This window comes from Centropristis striata, chromosome 2 (assembly GCF_030273125.1).
Source record: "Centropristis striata isolate RG_2023a ecotype Rhode Island chromosome 2, C.striata_1.0, whole genome shotgun sequence".
Taxonomy (NCBI): domain Eukaryota; kingdom Metazoa; phylum Chordata; class Actinopteri; order Perciformes; family Serranidae; genus Centropristis; species Centropristis striata.
The window spans coordinates 30,104,088-30,120,820 of record NC_081518.1 but is presented as its reverse complement, the minus strand read 5'-3'; the positions used below and the strand labels follow the sequence as shown (position 1 = coordinate 30,120,820).

The 16,733-nt window shown below is 40.5% G+C and overlaps 1 protein-coding gene across 6 annotated transcripts in view; it reads right to left on the bottom strand.

Annotated features, from left to right (window-relative positions):
* The window catches only part of kifc3 (kinesin family member C3), a 69,076-nt gene that overhangs the window by 22,150 nt on the left and 30,193 nt on the right, over positions 1–16,733 (bottom strand). For 4 of the 6 annotated variants that reach the window (XM_059348690.1, XM_059348658.1, XM_059348665.1 and 1 more), the window contains exons 2-6: positions 10,565–10,685; positions 4,995–5,140; positions 2,814–2,979; positions 1,343–1,431; positions 563–628 (exon numbers count right to left, since the gene is read on the bottom strand). In XM_059348690.1, coding sequence (XP_059204673.1) covers positions 563–628; positions 1,343–1,431; positions 2,814–2,979; positions 4,995–5,140; positions 10,565–10,646 — 549 coding nt within the window. In that variant the 5' untranslated portion in view covers positions 10,647–10,685. Of the gene's footprint in view, positions 1–562; positions 629–1,342; positions 1,432–2,813; positions 2,980–4,994; positions 5,141–10,375; positions 10,419–10,564; positions 10,686–15,854; positions 15,969–16,733 lie in introns of those variants that run through there. The other 2 variants (XM_059348674.1, XM_059348698.1) reach the window with 2 other exon arrangements.

The following is a 16,733-nucleotide window of genomic DNA, read 5'->3' as shown; positions in this document are numbered from 1 at the left end:
TGGAGTCTTGTGCAGCAGAGCGATGCTGGCACCTGGTGAAGATCTGCTCTCTACTGATTTATATTTATGATTTATCTACTCACTTATAATTATTTTTAATTTTCCTTTTAAGAAAACATAGCATTTTCTCTCAAAATGGAAATTGAGATTATTGTAAAAATTCGTTTTTTTTGTTTTTTACTACTCTTCTTTCTTTCCAGATATGCATTTGCTACATCACTGTCAATTGTAATGGGACAGAGCATTTTCATTGCATCGTCTGTATTACATAACAAGTATTTGGAGATTTGTTTTTTTGTGGCCACAGTGTGTTGTCTTTGGTAAAAATGCAATAAAAATATTACATGTAGAACATTTACATACCTTTTACAAACAAATGTTTCTCCTAATATTAATCAGCACAACATGTCGTCTTGTGTTTCTTGTCCAATAGATATTTTCTTTCTTGCATCCCTGTGTGACACCTGAGTGCAGCTGTGAGTGTGTGTGTGTGTGTGTGTGTGTGTGTGTGTGTGTGTGTGTGTGTGAATTTCCTGAGGAATGTGGTCCAGCAGAACCTCACCAGTTCAGAGCGAAGTCTCTCCACCTCCTGAGTCTGATCCAACAGCTTCTCCTCCAGCTCCTCCACCTGCAGCACACAAACATTAATATAACCCACCTGTCAGCTCTCTGTGCAAATATAACTGACAGTTTTTTATTCTGCATAAAGCTGTTTTATTGTCAACTAAAAAACAAAACATGCAATGTTTATTTGCATGTTTCCGAGGCTCAAACACAGATTCACTTCTCACACGACTCAGCCGTGAAGAATGTAAGGAAGCCTGAGCAGTTTTATTAGATCAGTAAAAGAAAAGCTGTCAAAGTGTCAGACTGGTTTCACATGAGATGATGAGACGCACAGATCAGCCTGACAGACGGCACGTCACCTCGAGTGATTTACGTCAGACAACGATGTAACACCCAACGGTTAAAACAAAGAGACGGCTCGCTGAGCAGAAAGACACTGAGCTCATGAGAAACTCAGATCTGAAGAACCGACCTGAACTAACGACGGAGGAGAAATAAGTCCACAGGGAAGAACAGACATGTCCATTTTCAGAGTAGCGTATGAATGTGTTATTGTGTGTAAATCTTTGTGCTTCCTGGGGTCCCTAAACAGTCTGTGAGCTGCATAAATGGGGTCTGACTGGAAAGCTGAGACTCTTGTGGATTCAATGAGCCCAATGTTCACTAGACACTAGTTTCACAATAAGCAGCAACTCAACACAAGAGCTCGACACACAGCGTGGATTTCTCGCTGCTGGTATGAAGGTTTTCTTTGATGCGTTTCCTGCAGACGTACCTGTGTGCGCAGCCGAGAGACGAGCTGCTCTTCTTCTGGACAGCGGAAACGATCTGAAGGTTGTTCACCAGGCTGCAACACACTCACACCTGCACAAATACACACACGATAATGTCAAATATCCAAGACTAATATAGACTTCTTAGAGAATAAAATTATGACAAAAATACACCTAAAGTTAAAATTTTATATGAAGAAAGGATCTGGATTTGTTTGTAGGTTTGTTTGTTTGGTTTGTAATTGTGTTAAATGTGTTTTGTCTTATTCAGGTTAAATGAATCCAGTGTATTCTCTCTCAGCTGCAGACAAACCCCACAATAATAATAATAATAATATAACTGGCTGCACAGGTGGCGGCCACCAATCAGAGCAATCAACTGAAATCAACTGCTCCTGTGAAGCCACTGACAGAGAGCAAAAAACAGCAAAACGTTCTCCTCGAACAGAAAGCATTTTTGGCTAAACCGTAGCTCCCATCAGTGAACCGACTTCACTTTGAACATCCTGAGTTCTTCCTGAACGTCTACATATGTGTTTTGTGAAGAAAAATGAAGAAATAGGTTTTTTAGAGCGATCAGAAGAAACTGGTACCTCTGCTTTCCTCCAGAAATGTTCCCTCCTTTTTAACATGGCGGTCTATGAGGCTGTGGGTGCATGTTGGTGGATCATCTGTGTGTCCTACGCCCAAACTATAACTCTGACAGCTTTAGCAGACCAATGTGAGGGAGAAGACCAATTTTCCTACGTTTATGGATAAATTATTTCTGTAGAGTGGCATCTGCGGCCTCGAGCACAATTTCCAAATTTATTTTTGGACAAATTTTTCTCTCCCTTTGCACTCTAGAGATGATGTCATCCACTTTAGCCTCTCCATAGGGTAACATTGGGGGGATTTTTTGGTGTGTTTTTGCCGAATCATTTGAAAACCGAAAACCCTTAGAAAAGTTATAGCGCACTTGTCATGGCCGAGCCGGTCGATTTGATACCTTTTTAGTTTATGAGTGACCAAAACTCTGAGAGGAGTAGTCGACCGAAAAAAAACACAGAACAAACGGAAGAATAAATAGGATCAAGCCCGGTGAATAGTTTATAGTGTGCTCTTACAAACACACTCAATAATACTGTTTATCAATGACCTGAAATTCAGTTTGACATTTCTTGGGACTTACTGACTTTAAACACTGATTCTGATCCATGAAATGATCTGAGATCCATCGACACATTCATCCGCCTGGCAGAGTTATCTTTCTGCATTATGTTATTATTATAGTAAAACTGACACGTTTGATGACCACGACAGACTGACGACCTCATCAGAACCTCAGACCTGCTGACAGACTGAACCTCGTCTCTCCCACTGCAGCTGGAACGTGTGTGTGTGTGTGTGTGTGTGTGTGTGTGTGTGTGTGTGTGTGTGTGTGTGTGTGTGTGTGTGAGTGAGTGACAAGTCCACGCTCGGCTGTGACCTTACCGTTGGGAGGAGCCGTCAGTCGCTCCTCCTCCTGCAGCGTCTGCACGCCGCCGACACACGTTTTCTCCTGGATGCTCTGCTGCTGCAGCTGCTGGAGCAGCAGGTGACGAGTCAGCTCCTCAGAGCGCAGACGAGCCTGAAACTCACACACTCTGTCCTGTAGGGTCTACGCACAGACACACACACAATGAATGACATCATCGTTTACTCAGTCAGGTGGAACTACAGAGCTGTTTCTAGCAGCACGAAGCCTCTCTACAGCTGTCAAATTGTTGCAGAAAATAAATGAACAGAAAGAAAAAAAAATGTGAATGAAAGCAGCAGAAACTAGGAGGCAGCAGAAGCAGAATGAAGGATTTTTTTTTTTTTACGTTGGCGACAGTCCACCAGCAGGACCAGGACCAGGACCAGGTGACCCTCTGCAGGCGGGGAAAGACGGAATAATGGAGTACAGGACAGTGAGAGAGGTGTGAACAGACATGTGGAGAGAGGACAAGAAGAGGAGAGAAGAGGGTGAACGGACGGACAGATCACACTTGAGACGGGACAAACCTGTGTGTGTGGTGTGTGTGACGAACAACAAGCAGAGTCACTAAAACATCAGAGTGAATCAGCTGTGATGAGCAAAGTGTCCCAGAGGTGAAAGTTAGTGCTGATGTCAGCGATGGGTCAGCACACACACACATACAGGGGCATTTTATGCATCTTTATGCGTCTTTATGCGTCGCCTGCGCTGCATAAAGATGATAAATATGCATACAGGCATATTGTGAGTACATCAAATAATGAAGGGGTGACGGGTGACAAGTGGACAACTTTAGAACAATAGTGACACACGCGTTAACACATATAACGCCTGTACGCCTATGACAGTATATCGGGGACTGAACCATTGCTCAGGAACAAACTGAGGAAGAGGCTATGAGGTCCACTGGATCATCAGGACCTGACAGTTATTCTTTGAGTGTGCTTGAAAGAGCACACTAATTGTTATTCACCGGGCTTAATCCTAGATTTTATTCTTCCATTTCTTCCGTGTTTTTTTCGGTTGACTACTCCTCTCAGAGTTTTGGTCACTCATACACTAAAAAGGTATCAAATCGACCGGCTCAGCCATGACAAGTGTGCTATCACTTTTCTAAGGGTTTCGTTTTTCAAATTATTCGGCAAAAACACGTCAAATAATCCCCCCAATGTTACCCTATGGAGAGGCTAGAATGGATGACATCATCACTACAGTGCAGAGGGAGAGAAAAATGTGTCAAAAAATAAATTTGGAAACTGCACTCGAGGCCGCAAATGCCATTCTAATTTATACATAGAAACGTAGGAAAATTGGTCTTCTTGCTCACATTCGTCTTCGACCTGGTTTATGATCTTACACACTCAAAACTTCTTCAGAAATGTTCTAGTTTTCTTTGTTTTGCAGCAGATCAACACAGATCAGCTGTTACAGTGAGTCTCAGGTTCATACGGGATTGTTTAAAAAAGAAAGCAGAACTGATAGATGAACCCCAACAGAGCTGTCAGGATAGGTTTATTTTTAAATGTCTGAAATGATTTTAATTATCCTGTTAATCCTTGCTATTGAATATCAATTCAATATCATTCAAAACCTTAACCATAAAAATGGGACTGAAAATAAAAATATCCTGACAACTCTGTAGGGCCTTGGGGTTCACCTATAAGTTATGCTTTATGCATCACTGTTGTCCTAAAGCCAACGCTTCAGACGCCTTAACATGTCACATTAGACTGAAATAGCCTCAACTGTCTCATCGGTCTCTCGTGGTGATACATGGAGCGAAGCAGCTGTTAAACTAAAAATTCGTCATCATGAAGTCAATAATTATTTGTATACTGAGAAGAGCGTTGTCAGGCGTCTGCTACGTTAGCACATGGCGCGGCACGAAAGACCCATCGCTATTTGATTTCAAATACACTACACAGCGTTTGCCTGTAGCTCATGTAGAATTGTCCTTAACAGTCAGCTGGTCTTCATGTCACGTATTTGAGGCGTAGTTCACAGTAGGAGTATGAACAACAACGCGTGTGCAGTGTCATGGCAACGCCTACGTGACTCTTGTCTGTCCATTGACAGTGAATCAATTTACACGTTAGAGGTTAGCTAACATAAAATGCCACACACACACACACACACACACACACACACACACACACCTGTATGAGCAGCTGCTGGCTGGGTGCGTTGGTTTCGTTCAGCTCGGCGGCGCTGATCGTTGGGCGCTGTGAGAAGGCGGCGGTGGGCAGAGACAGGAAGGAGCCGTCGTCTTCACCATCACTCATCAGGAAGTCCACTGAGCTTGCTACAGAGAAAGAACAACATATAAAAATCCTGACGGTCCTTGAACACATCATCTGTGACAAACAGAAAATATAACATATCTATCAGCTCAAATTATAAACTGTAAGCACATAAATATTTAAAATTTTTCTTGCAGATTAACATCTAATCAAGATTTTAAAAAACTGTTTCTTTGGATGCACCAGACTCCATTTAAAAAACAACAACATTTTAATGCTGCACTGCTGGGCAGAAACTGGTTGACCCCAAATAAACTTAACAGACTTTAAATGTCTAAATAAAAGGTGTGTGTTGGATCTAACCTGAGCTGATGTGGAGATTTAATCAGGAAAGTAACTAATAATGTTAAATATTTAAAGAAACTTTAAAGTGTTGCATTTGAGAATGGACTCTGGGTGAGGTAGAATGAGCCTCCTGACGGCCCACAGCAGAAACACAGACGCTCATTTACACTAAAAAAAAAAAAAAAAAAAGGTTGTAAATCTTCAGGTAAACTGGAACAAACAACTTTAATCTAATAAAAGAAAAGAGGCAAGTAGCTCTGAATTTAAGTAATTTAATTGATTATTAAAGTAATTCTGATGCTGATTGAAAGCCACCAGAGAGCTGTTGTATCACACTGAAATATAGAGAAATATAAATATAAATTATCGACTGAAAGGTCCATATTTACTTCTAATAAAATGATTTTATTTAACTGGAGAAAAAAAGAAAATCAGATTTTTTTGTCATTTTTTCTGCACATTTATACATAAAAAACTAAAAAAAAAAGTAGATTCTTAAAACTAGATCCTTAAAACAAATTTAATAAAAACAGTTGTGGTTAAAAATGTTAAAAAAACAAAAAACGTAAAAAATTATAAAACAAATAAAAATGAGAAATAAAACATTAATTAATGTGATATTTTTTCTGTTTATCAGTTAATTGTTTTGTTTATATAATGTCAGAAAATTATAAAGATGAAGAAAAAATCAACATGTAAATCAATTATAATATATATTTTAAAACAATATAAAGGGTATTTTATACATTACACATTTATACATTCATGTATTTAATAATACATAATTGTAAATATCTATAATTATAATATATATATATATATATATATATATATATATATAAATAATTATTAACACATAATTGTATATAATAATAATAATAATATACATAATATATGTATGTATTCATATATTATTTATGTTGCCATTTTATTCCCTTGACAAGCTTTTATTTTTTATGCTTTTTTCAGATTTTTTTCTCAAAACTTTTGTGCCAAAAAAGTCATTTAAATTGAGAAAAAGAGTTCACATCAAATCCTGAACATCACTGCAGGCTGAGCTCCGTGCAGACGATCAGACTGATACTGAGCCGATTAGAGTTCCGGCAGATTTTTACTTATTTAAATGAGGAATTTCTCCTGATTACGACACAAGAAATCCTGCAGTGGAAGTTTGCTGATGTAATCATGAACTGGTATTTCCTGCTGGGTTCAGATACTTTCACACGCTGAGAGCTGAGGTCAGACTGAAGCTCTGTTCACGTTATTCTGTCCCACAATCAGAGCGAAACATTCTGCTGGAGCAGGGTCGGCACCTTCACTAACAGAGGAGCCATATTCAGCCAAAATGAGAGAAAAACAGTCGGAATGGAGCTGCAAACTTTATTTGGAGCCTTTGAATGAACATAAAACAGCTTGCTGATTCTAAATAAGTCTACCAACATTAATAATAGCTCATTTATTTATATGATTTTGTCAGAATGCAGCGAGGGCTAGGCCTGTCACGATAACACATTTTTTAGGACGATATATAGTCCCAGAAACTATCAGGATAAACGATAGTATTGTTTTAGTTTTATAACGATATTAGAGCATTATAAGTTAATCCTTTTACACAGCAATTCATTTTTAAATCTCGAGAATATTAAATATTGGAATTAAAATGTGGAAAAAAAATATTAAAATATCCTAGAAAAATAAAACATATATTAACTACAACTAAAAACAAATAAAATAGACTTTCAGGCTGTTAACAAAACATTGCACTGAGATAATCATTATGTATTATATTATTTTACTATTAAAATAACAAACAGCTGGAATGGCTTCTTGGGAAATATAGGTTTTTTCCCGCAATTCGTACTGCCTGTCAAACATTTGCAGCTTTACTTTAAACATAAAAAAGCACAAAAAGTCAATATATTGAGTCCAGAAAAAAAATATTTTGTCCATTTTATATATCGAACGATAAGTCGACATAGTAATTATTGTGACAGGCCTAGCAAGGACCCAAATCAGAGGCTGGAAACTGAAGAAATATCTCAAGAGATGTAGAATGGAAAGCTAGTCTAGTGAGGGGAAACTCTAAACTAGACTTGAAGTTGACAAAATTTACAGAGCTGCCTGGAGGCTTCCAGAAGATATGAAGCACGTTATAGTTGACTAAAATGTTTTAAAAACATTTTACTACCGTGTATCATCTACACATTTTTATAATTAAAGAATACAAATTACAAATTGCAGAATACTGGAGCTGCAGGCTGCCTCCCCTGAACTAGAGGAGTATTAGTTTAAAATGATCTGAGCTGAAACCTGCTCAGGAATAATCTCTGCTGGTTAAAGTCTCTTAAAAGCTCCTGAGTGTGTGAGGAAATGTAAATCTGTGCTGCAGCAGATCTGTCAGAGATCAACGAGGTCACAGACCAAAACCACAAACAACCTGAATCTACTCCTCAATCTCACTTTTCCTTTTTTTTCCTCAGTGAACCTGAATGCCTCCTAAATACCATGGAAACCAGTCCGACCAGATAACCGGTGATAACAGCCGCCACACACACACAATCTCACTCTGTGTGTGTGTGGTCACAAGCTTCCTACGGGGCCTCAAATCTTATCAACCGGAGAACAATCTGCACTCTGTGGGAAAAAATCTGAGCATTAAACAGACTTAACTCACACACATACCACATACACACCCCCCCACACACACACACAGTGTCGTGTAGTGTAGCGACACACTGACAGAGTAGAAAACAGGATCACACACACCTGCAGGAGAAAACGCTGCATGTTTAAATCTTTCTGGATGACACAAATAAACGTTGACACGTACACGTACACACACACACACACACACACACCTCTTACAATCAGGAATTCGATCTGAAATTATCTGGATTAACCGTCTGAAGTTGTCAGCTGGAATGAAAAGCATGTTTGTTTTATGACATTTATCAGCTGTAAAAACAGAAAATATTGTGAGATTTCCAAATTTTCCGATGCTCTGTGAACACATCGTGTGATGAATTCTGGATGAATCAGGAAAAATAATCAAATCTGAGATTAAAATCAGGGATCAAGTTTTTAAGTCTGATCCTGATCCGAGTTATTTAATACTTCAACAACATTCAACTTATTAAAATCATTTTAATATGTTTTGACAACTGAAAAAAAACTGACTGCATCCAAGCTGCTCCTCAGTGTTTTTATAGTTTTATTTTCTACTAAATAAGAAACCTGCTGTTATCTTGTTTGTGTTTGTTGCTTTGACAGAGTGCCGTGATTAAACTGGATGCCGTTTAGGTTTTGTTGCCTTTTGCACAAATTCATTAATTATTAATTGGCTTTTTGCTCTTCTGAACACCTCAGTGTTTACACAGATCAGAGAGGAGAGGACCATATTGGAAAAATGTTCTCTGCCTACATTCAGATTCCATTTATTTTTTCCCAGTAAGAAATTATCAAAGAATAAATTGTATATATTGCAGTAAATAATGATGAGACAGGGAGGAAAAGGTGTCAGGAGGGAAAGAGTTATTCAGACTGAATAAAGGCGAAGACGTCACTAAAGACAGACGACTGATTACAAAATGTTCAGACAAGTTTTAGCTTCATTAATTAAATAAAGTTTGGAAAATGGAAAAATGACTGTTGTATCAGACTGAAATATAAAGAAATATTATTGAAAGATATAAACGTGAACAGTGAGCTGCAGATCAGCTGACAATAAACAATCTGACAGACTTTTATTATTTGATATTAAATATTGAATATTATCGACCAGGCTTCAACTAAACTTACATATTTACTTCTAATCAAATTATTTTATTTATTGGAGGAAAAAAGTAAATGAGATTCAGATTCCCTTTAATTGATTTTTTTTTAAACTTTCATACATAAAACAAAAATAACGTTTTCCCTAAAAATGTGATAATTTTCTGTTTTAATTTTTTTTTTTTTTTTTTTTAAATGTCAGAAAATAGGTGATAAAGAGGTGACGCCAAAATCAACATATCAATCAATTATAATATATATTTTAAATCAATATAAACGTTATGTCAATATTTACGTTACTATTTTATTTCTTGTTTCAAAATAGGAACAAATATTTTGATGCTTTTCAAATATTTTTTTCAAAACGTTCGCACAAAAAAAGGTGCCAGATGTCTCGTTTTGTCCGACAAACTGAGAAAAACAGGAAAACTGAGAAAGAAATGTTTGTTACTGAGCCGCCTGGAGACTTTCAGAAGCTATGAAGCACATTTTAGTTGACTAAAATGTTTTTAAAACTTAATAAAGTGCATTTAGATCAGATTCATTTGTAATTTTCAATAATCAGGTAATTGTTTTGTCCATAAAATGTCAGAAAATAATAAAGAGGTGACGACAAAATCAACATATGAATCAAATATATATTTTAGATCATATTCATGTTATTATTTTGTTTCCTCAACAAACTTATTTTGATGCTTTTTTTCCAGATATTTTTCTCAAAACTTTCATGCCAATAAAGTTGAAAGATGTCCCAACAAACCTAAAAAACTGACAGAGAAATGTTTGTTATTTAGCAAATAATGGATTAGTGAACAAGTTGTTGACTTGTTGTTGCAGCTGTAAGCAAAATAAAACTTTTTAAAAGATTAATCTAAAGGCTGAAAGAGAAAGAAGCTGTGGTGGAAAACAGGAGCAGAAAATTAGGATAGAAGGAAACATGCTGCAGAAATAAAAGTGAAAAGAGAAGCAGAAACTGTGTGTGTGTGTGTGTGTGTGTGTGTGTGTGTGTGTGTGTGTGTGTGTGTGTGTGTGTGTGTGTGTGTCAAAGCTGCAGTGTAGTGAACCTGATCCGAGCCTCCTGAGACTCGGACTGTAAAACGATCAGCTGAGAAACACAGACGGAGAGCGAACAAACTAAATAAATAAATAAGTAAAGAGAGAAAACAGATTGTGGAGCTCACCTGTTCGTCTCCTCTCGGCTTCATTCATTCCTGACAGGTGTGACTCACCTCCCCTCCCTCCTCATACACACACGCTCACTCACACACACACACACACACACACTCTCTCTCTCTCTCTGCTGTGAAGCCAAAAATGCAGCCACGCTGGTGTTTCTAAGCCCCGCCCCGTGTGGCAGACACCTGACTCACCATCCAATGAGATGTCTTTCTTCCAGAGCTCCTGCAGGCAGGGGGCGTGGCCGAGGTCCCAGGTCTTTCTTGTGCTGAACATGACCGCCGGGCTGAGCAGAGCACTGGACCGCTGGACCGGCTACACACACACACACACACACACACACACACACACACACACACACACAGGAAGACAGAGTTAGACCTGGGCTTTTCACAATAAAACTAACAGCAGAGCACACAGCATAAACGTTCACCAGATCTGTAAAAACTTCTCTCACAGTCAGTCAGGAGTTAAAATGTTCACACTGGTTTGATATGAAACCAAACTCTGGACCAGTTTCACCACCAGAGGTCCCACTGGAGTCAGAGTGGAACATAATGAGACTGAGAGCTGAAGAACGAGAGTGGAAACAACAACAATTAGAGTCACAGATGGTGAAGAACACCAGGGGCCTCATGTATTAAAGTGTGCGTAGCTTTCATACTGAAAGATGGCGTACTCCCAAAACTAGAAAAGTACGTACGCAAACTCACCTCCTCATGTATCAAACTGTGCCTATGCCAGGTTCAGCGTACCTTTCCTTGATACATCCCAATCAGCGGGGAACTGAGCGCACATGCACGAGCCACCAACCACGCCCCGGCTCCTCCCGAAAATGAATACGCAGATGACATGCAAATGACTATAAATCCCCGGCATGTCCGCTGATTATCGACAAAACAACGACAAATCAACTTACTGCCACTGCGCGCGAGGTGGACGTGGTGATCTCCGGGTGGAGGCAGAAAAAATGAGCTTATTGTTGCCTCAGCTCTGGGATCAGCAACAAGATGTCACTGTGGCTGTTAACGCAGCCGGATCAGAGACCTGCACCATGGCAGAAGGGTCCCTCAACACACGCTCCTCCTTAACTTCACTGTTATTTAATTTTGTCAGAGCCTTTAGAGCTGCCGTTGTAAAAAAACGTTTTTACGCATCAGTTTATAAGCCACACTTAACTTGTTGTCCCAGTTAAACATCACATACGGGATCAAATATGCACCACACCTGACTTATTCTGAAAGGATTTCCAACACACGTTTTTTCTCCGGGTAGAGGGATCTGTGCGTCATGGATCGCTGTGCAACTGCAGTGTTAACATCTCCATGTTCAACCAAAGGGGAAACAATTGGCGATCGGGCGATAGAGCATAAAAGACAGTAGTTTCCACCAAACAAAAGTTTGCGGTGCCACCGCACATTCTCACAGCACCTCGAAAGGTGCGGCAAGTTCACTTTTCATACATGGGGCGTGTGCGGGAAAAAACAGCGTAAGCAATGTTTATGTGCTTACGCACCATTGATACATGAGGCCCCTGAACTCCACCGAAGTATTGCCAGAGAAGTATTATCATATATAATATTTGGACAATATTTTGCACATTCCTGCACAAAACTGTGTCACTGTCCCTTTGAAACAGACTTTTCAGAATATTTTATTGGCAGTTTTTCTGTTATATTTGTTTCTTGCGGCAGAACTGGCTTTTATTTCCTCACAATGTTTATTATTGTTCACCAACACACAAAGTCCACCTCCTGAGCAATAAACCTGATCCTGATCCATGTCAAATCCCCTTTATTTATTTACATTTGGGGCAACTCACATACAAACACAATCCCTGACTGCTGAGATGCTGACACACAATACGGTCCGTTGTGAAGTGAAATTCTTTGTTAGTTGCTTTCTGGAACAAAAACACAAACTCATAAAACAGACCATAGTACAAAATGACGCTGGGATATTTTCTGATACTCTAAGAATCTTTGAGCCTTCAGACTCAATTAGGTGAGCTGCCCCCCCTCAGATGTTTAATCAGACCGGGTCAGGGTTCTGCTCAGCCTTACAGACAGATTTCCCCAGTGGCCACTCGCGTTATTACAGCTACAATTTCCCTGCAGCCCTGAAAGCATTTTCCACTCAGAACCATAGACTGTATAAATAATGGACGTAGTGGGCTAAATGGAATCAGTTCCAGCCTGATGCCACAACGGCGGTGTGGGAACATTTTGGATTCAAGCCAGATGAACGTGGAGAGCCCACTAACATCAACAAGCCGGTATTTCTAATCTGTATGAAGATAATCGCAACAAAAAGTGGTAACACAACAAACCTCAAAGTCCATTTAAAACACAACCATCCATCCAATTTATCCAGCTGGGAACAGAAAACACGGTGGAACCGCGACATGGAGCGCCCTCCACTAACCCACAGCTGGCAATTACATTTACATTTACATTTAGTCATTTAGCAGACGCTTTTATCCAAAGCGACTTACAGGAAGAGTAAAAAGCAAACAATCAAGGTATAGTGCAATAAGAGCTATTAGTGCTAGTGACAATTCTTTGAGGAGTAGACTTATCATGTGGTCTAGGAGAGAAGATGCTCTCTGAAGAGCTGGGTCTTCAGGAGTTTTTTTAAAAAGGTAGAGAGGGACGCCCTTGCTCTGGTAGGAACTGGTAGTGTGTTCCACCAGCGGGGAACAAGAAGTGCAAAGAGTCTGGATTGCCTTGGACCAACGGGGGGCAGAGCCAGGCGCCGTTCATTGGAAGAGCGCAGCGGTCGTGAGGTGGCATATGTCTGAATCAGGGCGTTCAGGTAGGTAGGAGCAGTACCGGAGACAACTTTGTAGGCCAGCATTAGAGATTTGAATTTGATGCGGGCTGCAACAGGTAGCCAGTGGAGCTCAATGAGCAGCGGAGTGACATGTGACCTTTTAGGCTGGTTGTAGACCAGACGCGCCGCCGCGTTCTGGATCATCTGAAGCGGTTTTACTGAGCAGTCTGGCAGGCCCGTCAGGAGGGCATTACAGTAGTCAAGTTTTGAGATGACAACAGCTTGTGTCAGGAGTTGAGTGGCATGTTGAGTTAGGTACGGTCTGATTTTTCTGATGTTGTAAAGTGCAAAGCGGCATGACCGGGTAACTGAGGCGACATGACTGGAAAAGGTGAGTTGGTCATCAATCATCACCCCTAAGTTTCGCACCACCTTGGTGGGTGAAAGACACAGGGAGTCAATCTTGATGTTGATGTTGTGGTGTATTGTGGGTTTAGCAGGGAGGACCAGCAGTTCAGTTTTTGAAAGGTTCAGCTGGAGGTGATGTGCCTTCATCCAAGTGGCTATGTCAGAGAGGCAGTCAGAGACCCGAGCAGAGACCGATGGGTCATCAGGAGGAAATGACAGATAGAGCTGAGTGTCATCTGCATAGCAGTGGTAGGAAAAGCCATGTGAGCGGATAACCTCACCCAGAGAGGTGGTGTAGATAGCGAATAGCAGGGGTCCCAGCACTGAGCCCTGGGGAACCCCTGTGGTGAGGCAAGACAAAGTAGACAACTGTCCATGCCAGGATACACTGAATGAGCGTCCTTTGAGGTAGGAATCAAACCAGGACAGAGCCAAGCCAGAGATGCCCATTTTAGAGAGAGTAGAGAGGAGGATGCCATGGTTAACTGTGTCAAATGCAGCTGACAAGTCAAGCAGAATGAGAACTGAGGACTTTGCTGCTGTTCTTGCTTCTTTTAAGGCTTCTGTCACAGACAACAGAGCAGTTTCAGTTGAGTGACCGCTTTTGAAACCAGATTGATTTGGATCAAGAAGATTGTTCTGTAGGAGGAATTCTGAGAGTTGCTTAGCGACCGCCCGTTCAATAGTTTTAGATAAGAATGGAAGAAGTGAGACAGGACGATAGTTCTCAACTTCAGCAGGGTTGAGAGAGGGTTTCTTGAGAAGAGGTGTTACCCGAGCACTTTGAATGCAGTGGGAAAAGTGCCGGAGGACAGTGAGGCGTTAATCACATGTGTGACAGCTGGCGTGATGGTTGGGCTAATGGACTGGAGAAGGTTTGTTGGTATAGGGTCCAACGAGCATGTAGTAGGACGGCTACATGTCAACAGTTTGGATACCTCACTCTCAGAGAGGGGTGTAAAGCCAGAAAATGAGGTGCTAGCAACTGATTCAGTGCCGCCCAGCTGAGATACAGGATGTTTTAATTAAGGATGTCTTTGCCAAAGATAGGATATCTGCTGTGTTATTGTTTTTCAATAAAATAAGATTCAAACATTGAAGGTGTATGCTGTGAGTTATAAAAAAAAAATCGGAATCAGCAGGTCAGGCTTTTTTAAAAATCAGTGATCGGCCAGAAAATTGCAATCGGTGCACCCCTAATTCATTCATTATCCTTCTCCGCTTATCCGCACTCGGGTTACGGGAGGCTGGAGCCAATCCCAGCTGACACTGGGCAAGAGGTGGGGTACACCCTGGACAGGTCAGGGAAGTCGACCCGACCCTAAACACAGCATCATGTGGTGAAGCTGCACTTCGTCTCAGCCGAACAGCCAAATCCAGACATACATCTGCTAATGTTGATGCTGATCAGATCCTAAATCCTGCAGCAGTCAGTCTGAGCTACAAGTTCAACATGTTGGCAGCACTAATACAGAAAAAAAGTCTACAAACCTGCTCACATCAGAACGTTACACCCTAAACTAAAGAGAACTTCTCAATGTCGTCTATAGGAAACTGTTGTGTTGCTCTATAAAGTCATGGAAAAATTAAATTTCTTGTTTATTTTAATGGTGATATCTAGCCATTTTCCTTGGTTTTCTTGATAAGGATTTTTGTTATTATCAAGAAAACCATGGAAAATGTCTAGATATCAGCTCTTAAATTAAACTCTTATCATTGTTATAATATTTGTCCAAACAAATGTATCTTTAGTTGTACCAGGCATTAAAATGAACAAGAAAGCTAATAATTTTCCCATGACTGTATTTTTGGTCTTTATCAGTCACTTTCACATCTATTTTTGGTCAATTTGTGTCTTCTTTGGTCATTTTTACATGTATTTTTCTTCATTTTGTGTTTTTTTTAAGTCATTTTTACATCTATTTTGGTAATTTTGTGTCTTCTTTGGTCATTTTTACATGTATTTTTGGTCAATTTGTGTCTTTTTTACATCTACAGTCATGGAAACATTCTTGATAATAACCAAAATCATTCTCAAGAAAACCATGGAAAATGTCTAGATATCAGCTCTTAAATTATTGCTATTGTTGTTATCATTATATTTATCCAAACAAATGTACCTTTAGTTGTACCAACCATTAAAATGAACTAGAAACTGAAGAAAACAAGGGTGATCTAATCATATTTTCCATGACAGATATAAAATACTTCGGTCAGGTCAGATAAATGATTCCTCTGCTCCTGATGCTGCTCAGAGTCCGTCCCTCCTGGTGGATCTACTCTGCCCCCCCATCGTGTCCTCACCCGTCCATGTCCGCAGCGAGGCTTCCTGTCCGGCGGGTGGACATGGCGTTCTTTGTCCTGCCAGCTCTTGTTGATTATTGTTCCCACCCAGCCCAGCATGCTGCCGCCGCCACCGCCGTGCTCACATCCTCTCAGCCCCACGAACTGGTCCCAGTCCGCCGTCCGGGCTGCAGGACCGGAGACCTGCTCATGTAACCCGGCTCAGACCGGCCCGGGGTCAGTTCACCCACCTGCAGGATGAGTCCCGGACCCGACGGGATTACCGGCACCTGATCTGAGAGCAGTTGAGGGACGAGGACCTGAGTAATCGGATAATCCTGCAGCAGATGGCCTGTTAACCCTCGACTGACCGCAGCGTACTATCAGAGCACACAGAGGTGATGGCCGAGTCTCACTCTCACTTCGTCAGGTTCACCTGCAGCATCTGACGCCATGAATGTAGGGGTGTGCCATATCGTATCGTTCACGATTAAAAGTGAATATCCCATGCAAGGAGCAGTGGGCTGTATATTACTGCACCCGGGGAGCTGTATGGGGGGTTAGGTGCCTTGCTCAAGGGCACTTCACGTCAGTCTTTGAACCGACAACCCCCAGTTACAAGCTCGATTTCTAACATCTAAGCCATGGACTGCCCTCTTTACACTATTTTTTATTTTATTTATATATACAGACAATCATAATTTCTATATATTTTTTAGTATTTTGTAATATCGTCAAAAATATCGTTATCGCAAAAATACCCTAAAATATCTGAGGACCATATTGCCCACAGTTTACCAGTCTGATCCTTTATCTTTTCCCTCATTGGTCAAATTTCTGAGTCTGAACACAGCGTCCATGAAACAAGAGAATAGAGGCAAACCAGTAAGTTCCTTCAGC